The sequence below is a fragment of the Symsagittifera roscoffensis genome, chromosome 4 (genome assembly GCF_963678635.1).
Source record: "Symsagittifera roscoffensis chromosome 4, txSymRosc1.1, whole genome shotgun sequence".
NCBI lineage: Eukaryota > Metazoa > Xenacoelomorpha > Acoela > Convolutidae > Symsagittifera > Symsagittifera roscoffensis.
Window position 1 is genome coordinate 59,457,029 of NC_087065.1, and position 16,226 is coordinate 59,473,254.

Consider the following 16,226-nt stretch of genomic DNA (forward strand, 5'->3'; position numbering starts at 1 on the left):
GTCACAGGTGAAATATCTTTTCAAGTTTAAGCTCAGGACAACAATACCTTTCGAATGATATAAATAAATTCAGTCAAAACTGGCTAGTTAAAAAGTCGAATTTTGTCTGAAGAAAAACAAACCCACCCCGAGCACAAATATTCCGTTAGTTTCGTATCGAAAGTCGGAACATAAATCCTCTTAAGTTGATTATAGATGTTTTCTTCTAAATTTGATGCCTACTTGTCAAACTCAGTTCAGAATATTCAATAATTGTGCGTTGCATTTGCTAAACACGCAAATGACTTGCAACAAAGTAACAAAGTAATACAAACTACATTCTAATATAATCCAATACAACCCATTTTAATTGATTTGGAATGGGTTCTGTTTGATATAAATTTTTGGAAAAAAGAACTTATGATCGTTTTCAAATCCTACTTTTGCTCAAAAAAGAATATCATAATCCATAACAAGACTGGTCGTAATCGGGCAAAGCCCTGAATGTTCCGGCATCCCTTTAATTGGTCTCCGAAATTTTGATAAATTAAATATTGGCAAAAATTTGATGTTCAGGTTGATTATATCAAAAATCGAGTGTTGCAATTTGAGTCGTGCATGGAGTTAATAAAACCCAATTAGATCTCTCAGTTTAATTTGGATTGATTTTGTAGTGCGGAATAAAAGATAGACCCCCCCCCCCCCCCGAGAAACCAGACTTTGTGAAAATGGTATGAATGAATAAACCGCACCGAGCATATATATTCCTCACTTTATTCGAACATCGGAACAGTAAGGGAATGTTTTTTTTGGCTGTGTAATGTATTATAATCGACTAGTTCTCATAAAATTTCAGTGGGGGCACATACGAACGACAGAGATCTAAAGCAAATTAAATTATAAACGTTGGTAACACAAAACTACAGTGTTTTTCTGGCTGCTAAACTTAAATGTTTTCTGGGGGCGCGCTCCAAGCTGAAAAAACTGTTCGTCTACTAGCGCATCATTGAATCTTGATTGCGTGATCAAGCTTTGTTACAGAAAAGACAGGAATTTTAAAGTTTTGTTGCGAGGTATTCTCCTTCTTCTCTTGAAACTTATTATGGTAATAGCTTTGATCAATTAACTGCATTATGATTTTACTGCTATTTTAAACTGACTAAAATAAAGCTAGCAATTTGAGACTTTTTGATTTTCACGGTATATTTTTCGGAAAAATAAAGTAATTTTCGGGAAAATAAAGGAACTTAAAGTAGTAGCTTACTAGTACGTGATCTACTTAAATTATACAAAAAATTTGGGGTATTTCAAAAAACTCAAAGCGAGCGAGTCGGAAACATTTCAGTCGTAACATTCTAAAGTTCGTTTAAGGAAGTTTTGGCCCCAGAAATTTTTCCCAGACTGATCTAATTTTCGAATAGGTCGCAACTGCATTCGAATACGCAACTTGATTTCGAATATGTCGAGTAACGCATAAGACTACAAGCATTAAGCAGAGGCGAACTAAAGCTTTGCACAACTTGCGCCACAAAACTAGCGTCACAATCCTAGCATTGCAAGATAGCAGAATCAAAAAAAGAAAGTTAAGGTCGAAACATTTTGAGAATTGGAAAACATAACAAGACTGCTCGTATCAGGGCGAAGCCCTGATTGTTCCGACTGCCTTTTAAGGTTTATGGAGCAGTAATAACATTTAAAAACTCAATGAAATAAAATAAAATGAAAAAAAATTTTTTCTAAAATTTGAAATTTTTTATGAAAATCATCCACCCACACGCCATATAAAGTACAAAATGATAAATTTCGCTCCTTTTAACAAACCATTTAAGGCAAATAAGCTTCTTTTATTCAATTTGGAACGCTTTCTAAGACGGATTAACTCTCCGCTTTTGCGTTAATAGCGCGAAATATATCGCGCGTTAATTGTCCCAAATTGGCCAAAATGGCAACCTGTAAACCCCCGTAACTTTACGAAAAATGACCACAGGTGAAATATCTTTTCAAATTTGAGCCCAAGACAACAATACCTTTTGAATGATATAAGAAAAGTCCGTCAAAAATGGCTAGTTAAAAAGTCGAAATTTGTCTGAAGAAAAAAAAAAACCCACCCCGAGCACAAATATTCCGTTAGTTTCGTATCGAAAGTCGGAACAAAATTGCAAATGATTGTAGCTCAGATGTCAATTTCGAGAAGGACGTATAGGGCAAAACAATCTCTAGCATTTAACAAGACTGCTCGTATCAGGGCGAACCCCTGAATGTTCCGACTGCTTTTTTATGTCTATAGAGCAGTAATAACATGGAAAATTTAAATGTAATAAAGTAAAATTTAAATTTTTCTTAACAGTTTGAGATTTATTGTGAAAACATCCCCCCAAACGCCATATTAAGTACAAAATGATAGATTTTGCTGCTATTAACAAATCAGTTATGGCATATAATCTTCCTTGATCCAATTTGGAACGATTTCTAAGACGGATTAAATCTCGCTTACGCGTTAATAGCGCAAAATATATAGCGCGTTAATTGTCAAAAATTGGCCAAAATTGCAATCTTTACAACCCCATAATTTTCCAAAAAAGATCACAGATGAAATATTTTTTCAAATTTAAGCTCAGGACAACAATATCTTTTGAATGTTAAAAAATTTTTTGTCAAAAATGGCTAGTTAAAAAAAGTCGAAATTTGTCTGAAGAAAAAAACCCACCCGAGCACAAATATTCCGTTACTTTCGTATCGAAAGTCAGAACAACAAGACTGCTCGTATCAGGGCGAAGCCCTGAATGTTCCGACTGCCCATTAAGGTTTATGGAGCAGTAATATCATAAAAAAATTAAAAGTAATAAAACAAAATTAATTTTTTTTTTCAAAAATTTGAAAATTTTTATAAAAAGCATCACCCCATACGCCATATAAAGTACAAAAGGATAGATTTTGCTACTTGTAACAAATCAATTATGGCAAATAAGCTTGGTTAAACCAATTTGGACTATTTCTAAGACGGATTAACTCTCCGCTTACGCGTTAATAGCGCGAAATATATCGCGCGTTAATTGTCCCAAATTGGCCAAAATGGCAATCTTTAAACCCCCATAACTTTACGAAATATGATCACAGGTAAAATCTCTTTTCAATTTTGAGCTCAGGAGAACAATACCTTTCGAATGATATTAAAAAAAATCCGTCAAAAATGGCTAGTTAAAAAGTCGAAGATTGCCTGAAGAAAAAAAAACCCACCCCGAGCACAAATATTCCGTTACTTTCGTATCGAAAGTCGGAACAATTACATTGCTTTCACTGCAAGAAAAGTCCGTGCTATGCTGACGAAACGGACAAAGTGGATATGCCGAGAATACGCCGGCAATAGATTTGAGACGGGAAATTTTCCTTGAGAAAAAAACAGGTCCCGGTCGGATTTAAACTGAGGATCCATGTCATCCCAAACGCGGTCGCTGCTTCTAGGCTGTGTTCCGGATTTTGAAGTTATCATTAATCAAGCTATCGAATGATTCAAGTAATTTTTTAAAAAATTGTCGCCGATTATAAGGCGACAAAAGAGTGGAAGTGACCCACTCGTTCGAACATCAGACAGTTAAAACCTGAATCTGAACTATCGTCTCGTCTATATTACGGTTATCTAAAAACAAATTGCTTTCGGCAGTCAATTTACATAAAACTTTTTATACATAATATTTATAAACTAAAACTATTCGTTTAATTTTAGTGAAACTATAGACCATAAGGGCAACAATGGCTATGATTGATTGCGTAATCGTTATTGTTTAATAACTAATATTTAGTGGTAATATTTAACTGCGCAGAAGGGATGAGATTTGAGGATTTTAGAGTTGGATTATTGCAAAAATATTTTTGGTTACTTTATTGATTCAGAGCAGGTTTGTTTGGCATTTGGCACGGTTCAACTCCGGATTAAAAGGCAGTTCCATCGGCTATCTCGGCATACATAGACTTGATTTCGTTCTCAAACTTCTTTCTTAGTTGTGGCCTCTTCGATTTCAACGTGGGGGTTAGGAGGTCGTTTTCGATAGAGAATTGTTGTGGCCATAGGTAGATGTTCTTAACCTAAAAGAATTCACTTCAGTTTCAATAACTTTCCTATAATTTTGGCAGAATCTTCAAAGGAGAACAAATCGGTCGAACCGTTTTTGAAAGCCATAACAAATATTCCTTGTTTCGAAAAAAAATCAAGAATTAAAATTTCTAATTTACCAATTGTTGGAATGATGAAAAAAATTTCATCCGTTTTTTTTACAAAAGTGAATGCAGGATCGATACTGTTCCTTGAAAATTGAAAACCAGTTTTGTACAATTTTACAATAAAAAAGTTTATTTGTCTTTTTCTACCTTTTATTTGAATTTAGTTATACAATTTAATAAACTATGAAATAGTCCGTATCATAATTAAAAAACCCGTCCGTGGTCTGACCTGTTCGAGTTTGTTGAGTTTGTGTTGTTGTGCGAGTGAGGTGAGTTCATCGAACACAAACTGTTTCAACTCCTTCTTTCCACACAACTCTCGCCAAGACTTCTCTTCCACCCCCCTGTTCTTCGCCTCCTCTCGTAGCACCCCCTCATCGGCCACCACCACAGCCACACAACACGTCTAAACAAACAGTATATTAATTACAAACGAAATTTGCTATTAATACCCACCCCGAAACCCCCTCCCCCCCCCCCCATGTTGTGAATAGAAACCGTTCTGGTAAATTTGAGGGAACAAAAGCTTGTATTGTTATCAAAACATCAACTAGATGCCAGAAAAAACTTGCTCTTTTTGTGAAAAAAGTACCGGGCTAGTTAGTCTTGAGACCAAACAAGTAAGCTAGTACCTTTTTTTTTAATCAGCGCACTTCTCTTGATAGAAAAAAAAAGATTTCAAGGTTATTTTTAAAACAGTCAATTGTAAAAAGTTATCTCTACAGCAATAACTCTTTTGAAGCACGAAATTTTCGGGAATACTTCAAGCGCACTATCAGGGGGTTATCTATTGTGCACAACGCGTAAGCGCGACAAATTATTGAAACAATGCCCAATATTGTGCACACAAATTAAATTGAACGACGCGTATTGGTTCAAAAACTTCACAAGTCTCAGAGACAGAGAAACCAAAACATGAAGTTTCAAAAAAAACTTGGCAATAAATTGTTGGAATCACATTTAAGTTTTTGCGTATATTACAAAACCCTGAATGTTCCGATTGCTCATTAATTGGTATCGGATAGTTTTTGGTAAATTAAATTTTGGCAAAGCTATGAATTAAATTTTGGCAAAGATCAAAAATCAAGTGTTGCAATTTGAGTCGTGTATGGAGTTAATACAACCAACTAGCTGCCTCGATTCAATTTGGAACTATTTTGTAGTGTAGGATAAAAAACAAGCAGCTTAATTCAAACTCATGGCAGGTTAATATAGTGGTGAGCACAGGCGGCTGGCCCCATGCAGATCAAAAGATCGATTCCACGAGAGACCAGAGTGTTGTAAAAGTCGTCTGATAAAAAAGCACCCCGAGAAGTGGTCTGAATAAGAAAAAACACCACTTTCATCCTAATTCGGAACAAAAAGATCCTAGCATTTTTACGGCATTTAAGACAATCAAGACCCAGGACTGATAGCAGCACTCTAGTTGGTCAAGAAGAACTGCAGCTTCTGTAATTGTTCAGCAGTTTTGCTACCATCAGGTGCTTGAAGAAAACTAGCGCCAAATCATCGACGAAAAAATTTGTTTTAATTACAACGAAACTCCCACAAAGTAAACGAAAAACAAAATTTTCAGTATCAAAAAAGCAGTAATATCTGAGTGAGTATCTAGAACTTTAAAATGTTCTTCAAATCGCTATTATAAATTTTGTTTCAACTATCCGCGCTTTGAATGTTATATTTATGATACTGGAAGCCTAACGCAAGTTAATGCTGCAAGACAAAACAAAAAACCTCGCGCTATACTTGTTTTCAAATAAAACAAGACTGCTCGTATCAGGGCGAGGCCCTGAATGTTCCGACTGCCTTTTAATGTTTATGGAGCAGTAATAACATTAAAAAATTAAATTAAAACAAAATGAAAAAAAAATTTCTAAAATTTGACATTTTTCATGAAAATCATCCCCCACACGCCATATAAAGAACAAAAGGATAAATTTCGCTCCTTGTAACAAATCAATTACGGTATATAATCTTCTTTCAACCAATTTGGAACGATTTCCAAGACGGATTAACTCTCCGCTTACGCGTTAATAGCGCGAAATATATCACGCATTAATTGACCCAAATTGGCCAAAATGGCAATCTTTAAACCCTCATAACTTTACGAAAAATGATCACAGGTGCGATATCTTTTCAAATTTAAGCTCAGGACAACAGTAGTTTTCGAATGATGTAATAACAATTTCGTCAAAAATGGCTAGTTAAAAAAAGTCGAAATTTGTCTGAAGAAAAAAAACCCACCCGAGCACAAATATTCCGTTACTTTAGTATCGGAATTCGGAACAACAAGACTTTTCGTATCGGAGAGAAATTGTCAAATTTTATCTTCCTAATAAAATCTATGGAAAAGTTAAATATAAAGTTGATAAAGTTTTTTCATAAAAAGTTTGAACTTTTTTTTGATATTTTTAATCATCGCCCTAAACAGCATTTAAAAACAAAGTGATCAATTTTTTTATAGTAACCTAACAATTAGGACTAATAGAATGTCTCAGTTCAAAATGTAACAAATTCTGAACCGGATTATTTCACCGTTTATAAAAGTAATTTGAGCCATAGTTGTCCAAACTTGGCTATTTTCAAACCCCTCAATAACAAAAACGATCACAAGTGAAATATCTATTTAAACTTGAGCTCAGTACATGAACCTTTCAGATGGTTTCAGGAATTTTGCTAACAATTGCTAGTCGGAAAGTCGAAAATTTTCTAATAAAAAACAAACAAAACTGCTCGTTTCAGGGCGAAGTCCTGAATGTTCCGACTGCCTTTTAGGGGCTACGGAGCAGTAATAACATGAAAAAATTAAATGTAATGAAATACAATTAATTTTTCTTTCAATTTGAGATTTTTTGTTAAAACATCCCCCCGCACGCCGTATGTAGTACAAAGTGGTAGATTTTATTGTTCCGACTTTCGATACGAAAGTAACGGAAAATTTGTGCTCGGGGTGGGTTTTTTTCTTCAGGCAAATTTCACTTTTTAACTAGCCATTTTTGACGGATTTAATATCATTTGAAAGGTATTGTTGTCCTGAGCTCAAATTTGAAAAAATATTCCATCTGTGATCATTTTTCGCAAAGTTACGAGGGTTTTAAGATTGCCATTGTGGCCAATTTGGGACAATTAACGCGCGATATGTTTCGCGCCATTAACGCGTAAGCGGAGAGTTAATCCGTTTTATAAATCGTTCCAACTTGGTTAAAAAAAGCTTATTTGCCATAATTGATTTGTTACAAGGAGCGAAATTTATCCTTTTGTACTTTATATGGCGTGTGGGGGGACGATTTTTATAAAAAAATTTCAAATTTTAGAAAATTTTTTTTTCATTGTTTCAATTCATTGAACTTTATGTTATTACTGCTCCATAAACCTTAAAAGGCAGTCGGAACCTTCAGGGCTTCGCCCTAATACGAGAAGTCTTGTTCCTATTAAGAAATCATTTATGGCATATAAGCTTCCTTGAGCCAATTTGAAACGATTTCTATGACGGATTAAATCTCAGGTTACGCGTACACACACAGCGCGAAATATATCGCGCGTTAGTCCCAAATTGGCCAAAATGGCAATCTTTAAACCCCCATAACTTTACGAAAAAAAAAGATCACAGGTGTGATTTTTTTTCAAATTTAAGCTCACAACAATAGCTTCCGAATGATATTTTAAAAAATCGTCAAAAATGGCTAGTTAAAAAGCCGAAATTTGTCTGAAGAAAAAAACCCACCCGAGCACAAATATTCCGTTACTTTCGTTACGAACGTCGGAACAACAACCCCGAGCACAACTATTCTGTGGTGTTTTCTTCCAAAGTTGGAACAACGAGGTAACCTAATTAATTGGTTCTTATTTTCCTGTAGATAACTATTCAGTTTTTAACACTTTAGTTTGATATTGGTTATTCAAAATTCATAGGTCATCAAAGTTTTTCATCCATTACTATTTGAGACCATTTACAAGGCAGTTGGAAATTACAAGAATTTGCCAAGTTACGAGCAACTTGGGTTTCTTAGCTGAAAGTTTGGTTAAATCAGTCCAAAATTTTTAACTGCAATTAAAATTATTAAATTATGCATGCTACGATAAATACACTTAGATTCCAGCATCACCAATTCATATTATGACAGTTTGAACGCATGGTCGAGTGGCTTAGTTTCGTTATAGCAATGCCAAATTTAGTAACTATACTTCCAAAATGTGAAGGGCCTCTGCTAGAATGCACATGTTGGTTTGAAAACTTCAATAAAACGTCTTTTTTTATCATATGTTAATTTTCTCATGTGTTTATCATAGTTATGTGATAAATTTTATTTTCTTTTTTCTATTATTTTACGGTATAAAACTAGCTTGCGTATTCGATTCAAGTGTTTGGTCTTAAGTATCTTTTTTATATTCAGCTTTTATAACATATCGTGTGACGCTTGCGTCATTTGGCTCAACGTGTGGTAAAAGTCTGGCTTTATTTTTGGCACCATTTTGGAACCAAATTAGAAAATCACATTTTCATTTAATATTACAAACTAATTTTAGCATCGGAATTGGATCGATACGATTCGTCTTTGTTTGAGGGTCACGAATGGTCCAAGTGGCCAATAGATCCACAAACAAAGACATAAAGCTTTAGAGAATAATTTTGGCTGGAAATTTCAATTGCCAATTTTCTTCGCAAATTTTTTTACAGGCTATGAGAATTCAAATTTGTAATTTTTATTTAAAGCAAAATTCGAAAAAATAAAAATTTGAAGAAAAATCAATTTAGTTCAAAAAAAGTTTACAACCGATAAAAAATGCGCATTAAATTGCATACTTCAATGTCTTTCCAGGCTGCGTTTTCAACTTAAAGCTCCATTAAGCTTGAAAAACAGAAGCGATTCACCACTGCGAATGTAACAAACCATACAGTCTTTAAAGTTATAAATCAATTTGAGAACCAAAAATATTCATTTTTGAGTTTCGCAGAATCACTTCTCAAATTACATTGACAATAGTATAAATTAACGTGAAAAACTAACCCTGCTTTGGTGGATGTATGTGGATTCTCAAAAAATGTTTGAAATTTTGTCGATCTTTTTATTTTAGGTCGACCAAACAAATTGATTTTCCGAGCTTTCCCAAGCCTCTAAAAAAAGACCCTGTTTTGGCCAAATTTTCTTCGCCGCTAGCAAAATTTAAAAAAAATCTACAAAAAAGGCGTTTTTAGGCACTTTTTGAAAAATTTTGACCAAAAAAATTGCGTTTTTTCGGCGCGCACTCCCCCTTCAAAAATATCCAAGGCGCCTTTAGAAAATTTTTAGGGTCCATCAGCCAAAAATGGATATCTCAAAATAGTACAAAGGGGGGCCCTTTGTACAAACATATTTATATAACTGATTTTTATGTTTGTACCCAAAATCGTACTAACATATTTGGTCTTCATAATTAACCTTGTAAAACCACTCGTTACACCATAAAATTCATCTTCGTGTGAGGTAGGGGGTAGGGGGGGGGGGGGGGAGAGAACTGAGTGAGTTTTAAAATAAGTCCGAAAAGTAGAAACATTTTCTCACCTCCAAGCTTTCTCCGTGTACAAAGACCTGTGCCACTGAGCTGGCCTGCAGATAGATGCCCTCTATCTTCTCGGGTGCAATGTACTCTCCCTGTGCCAGTTTGAAAATATTCTTCTTCCGGTCTATGATTCGCAAAGTTCCCTGTTCAGTCCATAATCCTACATCCCCAGAGTGCACCCAACCGTCATGGTCAATTGTGGCCCTGGTGTTCTCTTCGTCCTTCCAGTATCCCAAAAAGCAGTGAGGACCACGGAAGCAGATCTGCAGAACATCAGATTTTCAAAAAGAATTCATTTAAAAAAAAAAGTATTTCTTCACCAATATGATTGACCAAACATTGCTAATAGGATAGGCCAAAAACCCAAAAATTGAAAAATACAAAACCATAAATACTGAATCCTGTAATAGAAGCACAAGACTTTCTTGCTAAAAACTTACGTTCACCAATTTTTGCATACTACTCATCATTGAATGCCCTTGGTTAATTAAAAAATTCTTGCACAAAAAGTTTTCTGAGCGAAGTGAACGTATATTTGCTATTAATAAAAATATTCAAAACCTTTTTTTCTAACCTCTCCTTTGTTTTGTTTGGCGTAGTAGTTCATGTCAGGGATGTCAACTAATTTCACCTCACAGCACATCAAAGGCACTCCCACGTGACCCGGGCGGAAATCACCTGACACGGTACACGTGGACGCAGCAGTTGTCTCCGTCTGACCATAGCCTGAACACAAAATTACATTTTTTTTCATTCAATTGTTTTAAGTTTTTCAATAACAAGGTCGGTAGTTCGAGGCCTACGTTGACCAATACTTCTTCCATAATGGGGTAAGCAGTATCTATCTTAGTTCAAAAACGGTGCTAAAAGTTGCACGTAGTTCATTAGCGGACGGCATCAGGCGTTTTCTGGCCAACATTGCCACCTTTCAACACTCGAGAAACGATTATATAACTCAAGGCGAAACAGCAAGGCGATGCTTTGTTAATGTCACGAGTGTTGAAAGGTGACAATGTTGACCAGAAAACGCCTGATGCCGTCCGCTAATAAACTACGTGCAAAAGTTGGGAGATAAAATTTATCAGAAGATGTGAAACGATTATATAACTCAAGGCGAAACAGCATCGACTCCAAAAGCGAGGCTTTGTTAATGTCACATCTTTTGATAAATTTCAACTCCCAAAACTTTTACCTCCAAAAAACATCTAGAGCATTGCTCACAAGAAATTACCTTCAAGAACGTCGCAGCCGACCGCACACCTCACAAAAGTGAGTACTTCGGCAGAAACAGGCGCAGATCCCGTCACCATTCCCTTCACTCTGCCTCCTAGCAACTTCTGCACTTTGCGGAACACCAACTTGTCCCAGAAATCATTATGCACGAACGCTCCTTTCTCCATCTGGTGTTTCTTAGCCTCGAACGCTTTCTTCAACAGCAGTTTCTTCAAGGTACTCTTCGAAGCTCGTTGCCAGATACTGTCATAGATCTTGTTCATCAGTCGAGGCACAATTGGGAACAAGGTGGGTCTGAGAGCCCTGACGTCGTCGAGGAGCTGCAGCACACTTCCGCTGATGTATCCCACTCTGGCGCCCCATGCGAACATGCACTGGGTGATGACTTGGTTAAATCCGTGGGCTTGAGGCAGGTATGATATGACACTGTCTTCGTTATTCGGGCTTGCAATCGGCTACAAACAGACAGGATTAGATAACAAATTACAACATGTATAAATTTAGGTTAAAACAACTTTTTGACCATGGAAAAGACCAACAGAAGATCTCTTCAGCTCTTCACGTAGATCCACCGTTTTAACGCTGCTTTCTTTTATATTTATTTTTCGAGAAAAAAAAGGCTTTTCTTGACCTCAAACTCAATTAAATTGCCATATAAAGTTTAGAAGTTACCTTCATAAGTAAACAAATTGATGGTCTGGTATTTAAGTTCGGTAGTTTAAAATATAAAAAGCAGTGCTCAACTAATGAACTTGTTTTAAATGCCAAGCATAAAAAAAACAGAACTTTTAGGGTCAATAGAGCTATTTGTTTTCTTTGCCGTAAATACTTTAGAGATTTTGCAAAGATGACTAATACTTGCTTCGTAATGGGCTAACATGGCTCCTACGTCCGTCACGAGGTTCCTGTTCGACAACATCACCCCCTTTGGACACCCTGTTGTGCCAGAAGTGAACAGAATGAGAGCCAGGGTATTTGGGTCCGAAGGTGGCGTGAATGCGTGGGGGTTCACTCTTCCCATCTCAACCAGAGCCTCGAAGCTGACAACTTTCAGTCCCTCCTGCTTCCCTTTTGCCACAGTCATTGAGGATACCTGTCAATTGGACAAAAAAAACGTAAATTTTGAGGACAAATTCAACCTCAAAATTTACATCAGTTGAAAACTTAAAGACTTATGCCAGGTTTTAAAAGACTTAAAGCTTCGTAATTTAAACTGCAAAATCAGAACTTGTGCAAATTATTAAATTAAGCAATGGACGATGTGTTCAAAAAGTAAAACATACAAGAACTTTGCATAACAGCATAACGGTTATTTCACAGAAGTGGCCCGCGGCTTGAGAAAGGAAACATTTTCAACAGATTTAAGTTTTCAGGCAATTAAATAACCTTTTCTGCCCTTGTTTTTTGGGTAAATTAGTTCTTGTAAATGGAATATAAGGATCCTTTTCGGAAGAGCCGGAAAAATAGAAGTTTATGTTAAAAAACTTTTTATGAAAAAAGACCTGACAAAAAAAGTGAAAAAAAAGATGATTGACATATCTTCACCTTATTTACCTTCCTAATTCTGCAAAAAAAGCTAAAAAAAAATAACAAACCTGGTCCATGGTTACGACAAGTGACAAGTCTGGACACTCGTTGCGACACTTGAGGAGTCTGGTGACCTTGTCCTCATTGTCACACACGACTGTCTTCATTTCTGTGGTGGATATGATTTGAGATATGGCCTCCACTCCCAGAGTGTCGTAGAGGGGCACAGTGACGAGGGAGAAGGCATTGCACGCTATCTGAGTGACGTCCCACTAAAACCAGATTAACAGTTTCAATTAACAATTTAAAGATACCAATAGCTTTTCGCTGTTATATGTTAAACAGTGGCTGTTGTCTGTCCCATCATAGTCTCGTTTCTAAAGCATATCTTTTTTTATTATCTGCAATTTTTTTTTATTATTTGCAATTTTTTGATGAAAATTGTTGACTTTAGAATGATTTGAAATAATTTTTATAATTTTTCTTTTTGTTCTTCATTCGTTTAATGAATTAGAGCATACTGACTGACCTCCAATCGGTTGGTGCCGTACACTCCGATCTTGTCCAGACTCCTCGGAGAGTGACCCAAGTGGATCAAGGCGGACCCCACCCTCTGGGCCAGAGTGTCTACCTCCTCGTATGTCTTCCACGAGTAACTGTCCTCTGAGGGCAGACGGGAACCCAGACAGGGTTTGTCTCCTAAAGAGTGCGAAAATGCCATGTAGAAAATCTCCCTCCCCGCCCTGTACACCCCCTTGATATACATATTACAACCTGCTGTGATTAAAGACTAAGTTTGGACAGACGTTAATTATCCAAACGTATAATTTATTTTCTCTCACTTTGCATAAGAGTGGTTTTATTGTTCTTCCAGTAAAACCAAAATTATTGTTTATGAAGGCGAAAATCCGGAATAACAGGAACAATGAAAAAAACTAGAACAAATCATGGGTGTTTTCCATGAACACAAAACCGAGTCATCTCACTCTCGCGTCTAGAAAAAAAATCAAATTTGTAAAATGATTCCCCCCGAAAAGATTTACTTAAGAGTTCGCGATCATCATGCAAACTTACTCGACAGTCTGAGGCCGCGTTGGAACAAGCAATGCAGGGTGGTTTGTTCGAGGTCAGTGAAGAAGTCGCTCACGATCTTGTTTCCGGGACATTGTCTCGAAATTCGGACTCCCTCCTGCTCCTGTAAAGTTTATGCAAGTTATAACCTTCTAAAATGATTCCATTTACCACATTTTACATGCTAAAAATGTAGATTTAACAATAGAAAGATAGCAAATGAGGAAAAACTTACGTCGATTACTTTAGTTTGACAGTCTAAGTTAGTCTTGATGGTCATTTTTGGAGCAGATTTTGGAGAAACGGAAGTGTTGATTTATGCAATCTTTGTTTCTTTTGGCGAGTAGTGATGGCTTTTCTGTAACGGTCAAAATCGGCTATTCGAAGTTTGTTTGTGATTTGATCTCGGCGCGAATCTGAAAGCAGACGAATTGTCTTGTCTGGACAAACTGGTATGTTTGAAAGTATGAGGTAAGGTGAAACATATTGACTTCATTTGACCTTTTAGCCAATAAGGACACACTTTGTATGGCGAAAGAGTTTTACTATACGATAGTGTCAATTTCTGTAAGCAACCTAAGCATCCTTGGAGCCGTTAATGGCAAAAAATGCATGCTTAGCTTATCCAAACAAACTTTGACTATTGATTGTTGTAGTAGTCTGTAGGTCAAATATGTATAAAATCAATATTTGCTCGTCTTGTAGGTTAAATGAAATAAATTTCAGGTCATGATAGTTGGATGTTGGATGAATGAAAACATTAAAAAAAGAGATTTTTCCAGCTCATGATATTTTTGAAGCTTCTGCTTTGAAAAGCTCTAATAAAAAGATCGTACAAGAGTGATAAATGTGTCACTTAAGAAAAACAAGCGCAAAAATATTAATTAAACTGTTTTAGATAATTTTAGAGCCAAAAAAATTCAGGGACTCTGTTTTTAGGGACTCACTCAACTCTCATATATGCTTGGCCAAATGAAACTTTATCGTTTATTGTTCCGACTTTCGATACGAAAGTAACGGAATATTTGTGCTCGGGGTGGGTTTTTTTTTTCTTCAGACAAATTTCGACTTTTTAACTAGCCATTTTTGACGGAAATTTTTATATCATTCGAAAGGTATTGTTGTCCTGAGCTTAAATTTGAAAAGATATTTCACCTGTGATTACTTTTCGTAAAGTTATGGGGGTTTAAAGATTGCCATTTTGGCCAATTTGGGACAATTAACGCGTGATATATTTTGCGCTATTAACGCGCAAGCGGAGATTTAATCCGTCCTAGAAATCGTTCCAAATTGGTTGAAAGAAGCTTATTTGCCATAATTGATTTGTTACAAGGAGCAAAATCTATCACTCAATACTTATTATGACATGCGGGGGGATGATTTTTCAAAAAAAAAATCAAACTTAAAAAAAAAATTTTAATTTTATTTTATTACATTTAATTTTTTTTTATGTTACTACTGCACCATAAAACTTAAAAGGCAGTCGGAACATTCAGGGCTTCGCCCTGATACGAGTAGTCTTGTTTTATTAGTTTAGGAAATATGCTCTTTGAGAAATGATTTAGTTATTATTAAGTGACAAAGTTTGGTTCGTCAAGACAAAATTTGGTCAAAATTGAACCCCTCAGCGAACCCCTTCAACAATCTCAATCCCGTTAAAAATGGAGTGGCTACTAGGATCGATCCTAGTGAGTGCTTACAACCCTCGGATAGCTCAAGATCATTATAAGCGTGGATGATATGAGTGTTACTAGGTGCTATAGGGGGATCATTTCGGCTCGAATATTCCGTGGACTCGGCATTCACCATTCATTTTGTTAATTTGGAACTTTTCACTTTATCCAAATTGAAAAACTTACCTGGGAAATTACTGCGGAAATTTATTTATTCGCGTCCAACTGGTTTTTAAGAATATTTTTAGATATCTTTTTGAAAAGATTTGAGCTCAAACAATGGGGTTTGATTTTTGTTGTCAGTGATTGAATTTTGTAGCAAATAATAAAATGTGTTTATTTTCAGTTCGAGTTCCCTATTTAACTGTAATCTCAGACTGACAGGTATATTTTTTGGCAATTTTCTAATCAGGTGCAGAAGAAGTCTTTCTTATTTTAGACCCTGCTTGTCACAAGAACTACTTACACAAGATATTGGTTGACGAAAGTAAAACAAATGAAAGTAAAATATGAATGAGTCAAGTCATACGACAGCTAAATACGTAAGTGTATTTTTATTATTGTGTTGACGTGTTCAAACGAACAATTGAATATTTTATACATGACCGCGCAGTCGATCATATGTGGTGGTGTGACTCTGAGAGCCAATCAGATTTGAGCACCAAGGGACCTTCAGTAGCAACAGAGCACGCACGAAAAGAAAATGATTCAATATATGGTATGAATATGTTCTTAATTTTGGTAAATAAATATGCTAAAACCAACATGTCTTTCAGGACGTTTCACTCGGACAAACAGAGGAAAATGAATGCCACGACCGATATATTTTAATTGCATGCAAAAACAGTAGAAAATTTAAGTTTATCTCACTCAAACAGTACCAAAATCAACTTGAAGTTATGAAAAAATGCTATTTAAACGAGAATTAAAATAAGTTTGGAATCATATTAATAAAACTTTAGAGAAAACATCAAAAAATAGAGA

The 16,226-nt window shown here is 35.8% G+C and overlaps 1 protein-coding gene across 2 annotated transcripts; it reads right to left on the minus strand.

Moving 5' to 3' along the window:
* Positions 1–3,623: 3,623 nt before the first annotated feature.
* LOC134843848 (long-chain-fatty-acid--CoA ligase 1-like) lies at positions 3,624–15,841 on the minus strand. Of its 2 annotated transcripts, none has more exons than XM_063860155.1 (11): positions 15,709–15,841; positions 13,805–13,985; positions 13,573–13,693; positions 13,028–13,197; positions 12,567–12,770; positions 11,834–12,064; positions 10,970–11,426; positions 10,313–10,464; positions 9,741–10,001; positions 4,427–4,603; positions 3,624–4,062 (listed from the first exon to the last, which is right to left on the minus strand). In XM_063860155.1, the coding sequence occupies exons 2-11, from the start codon at positions 13,847–13,849 to the stop codon at positions 3,910–3,912; spliced, it is 1,971 nt and encodes a 656-aa protein (XP_063716225.1). In that variant the 5' UTR covers positions 13,850–13,985; positions 15,709–15,841; the 3' UTR covers positions 3,624–3,909. The 2 variants fall into 2 exon arrangements, with proteins under 2 accessions (XP_063716225.1, XP_063716226.1); XM_063860156.1 differs by lacking the exon at positions 15,709–15,841 and adding an exon at positions 15,429–15,702.
* Between the last annotated feature and the right edge of the window lie 385 nt (positions 15,842–16,226).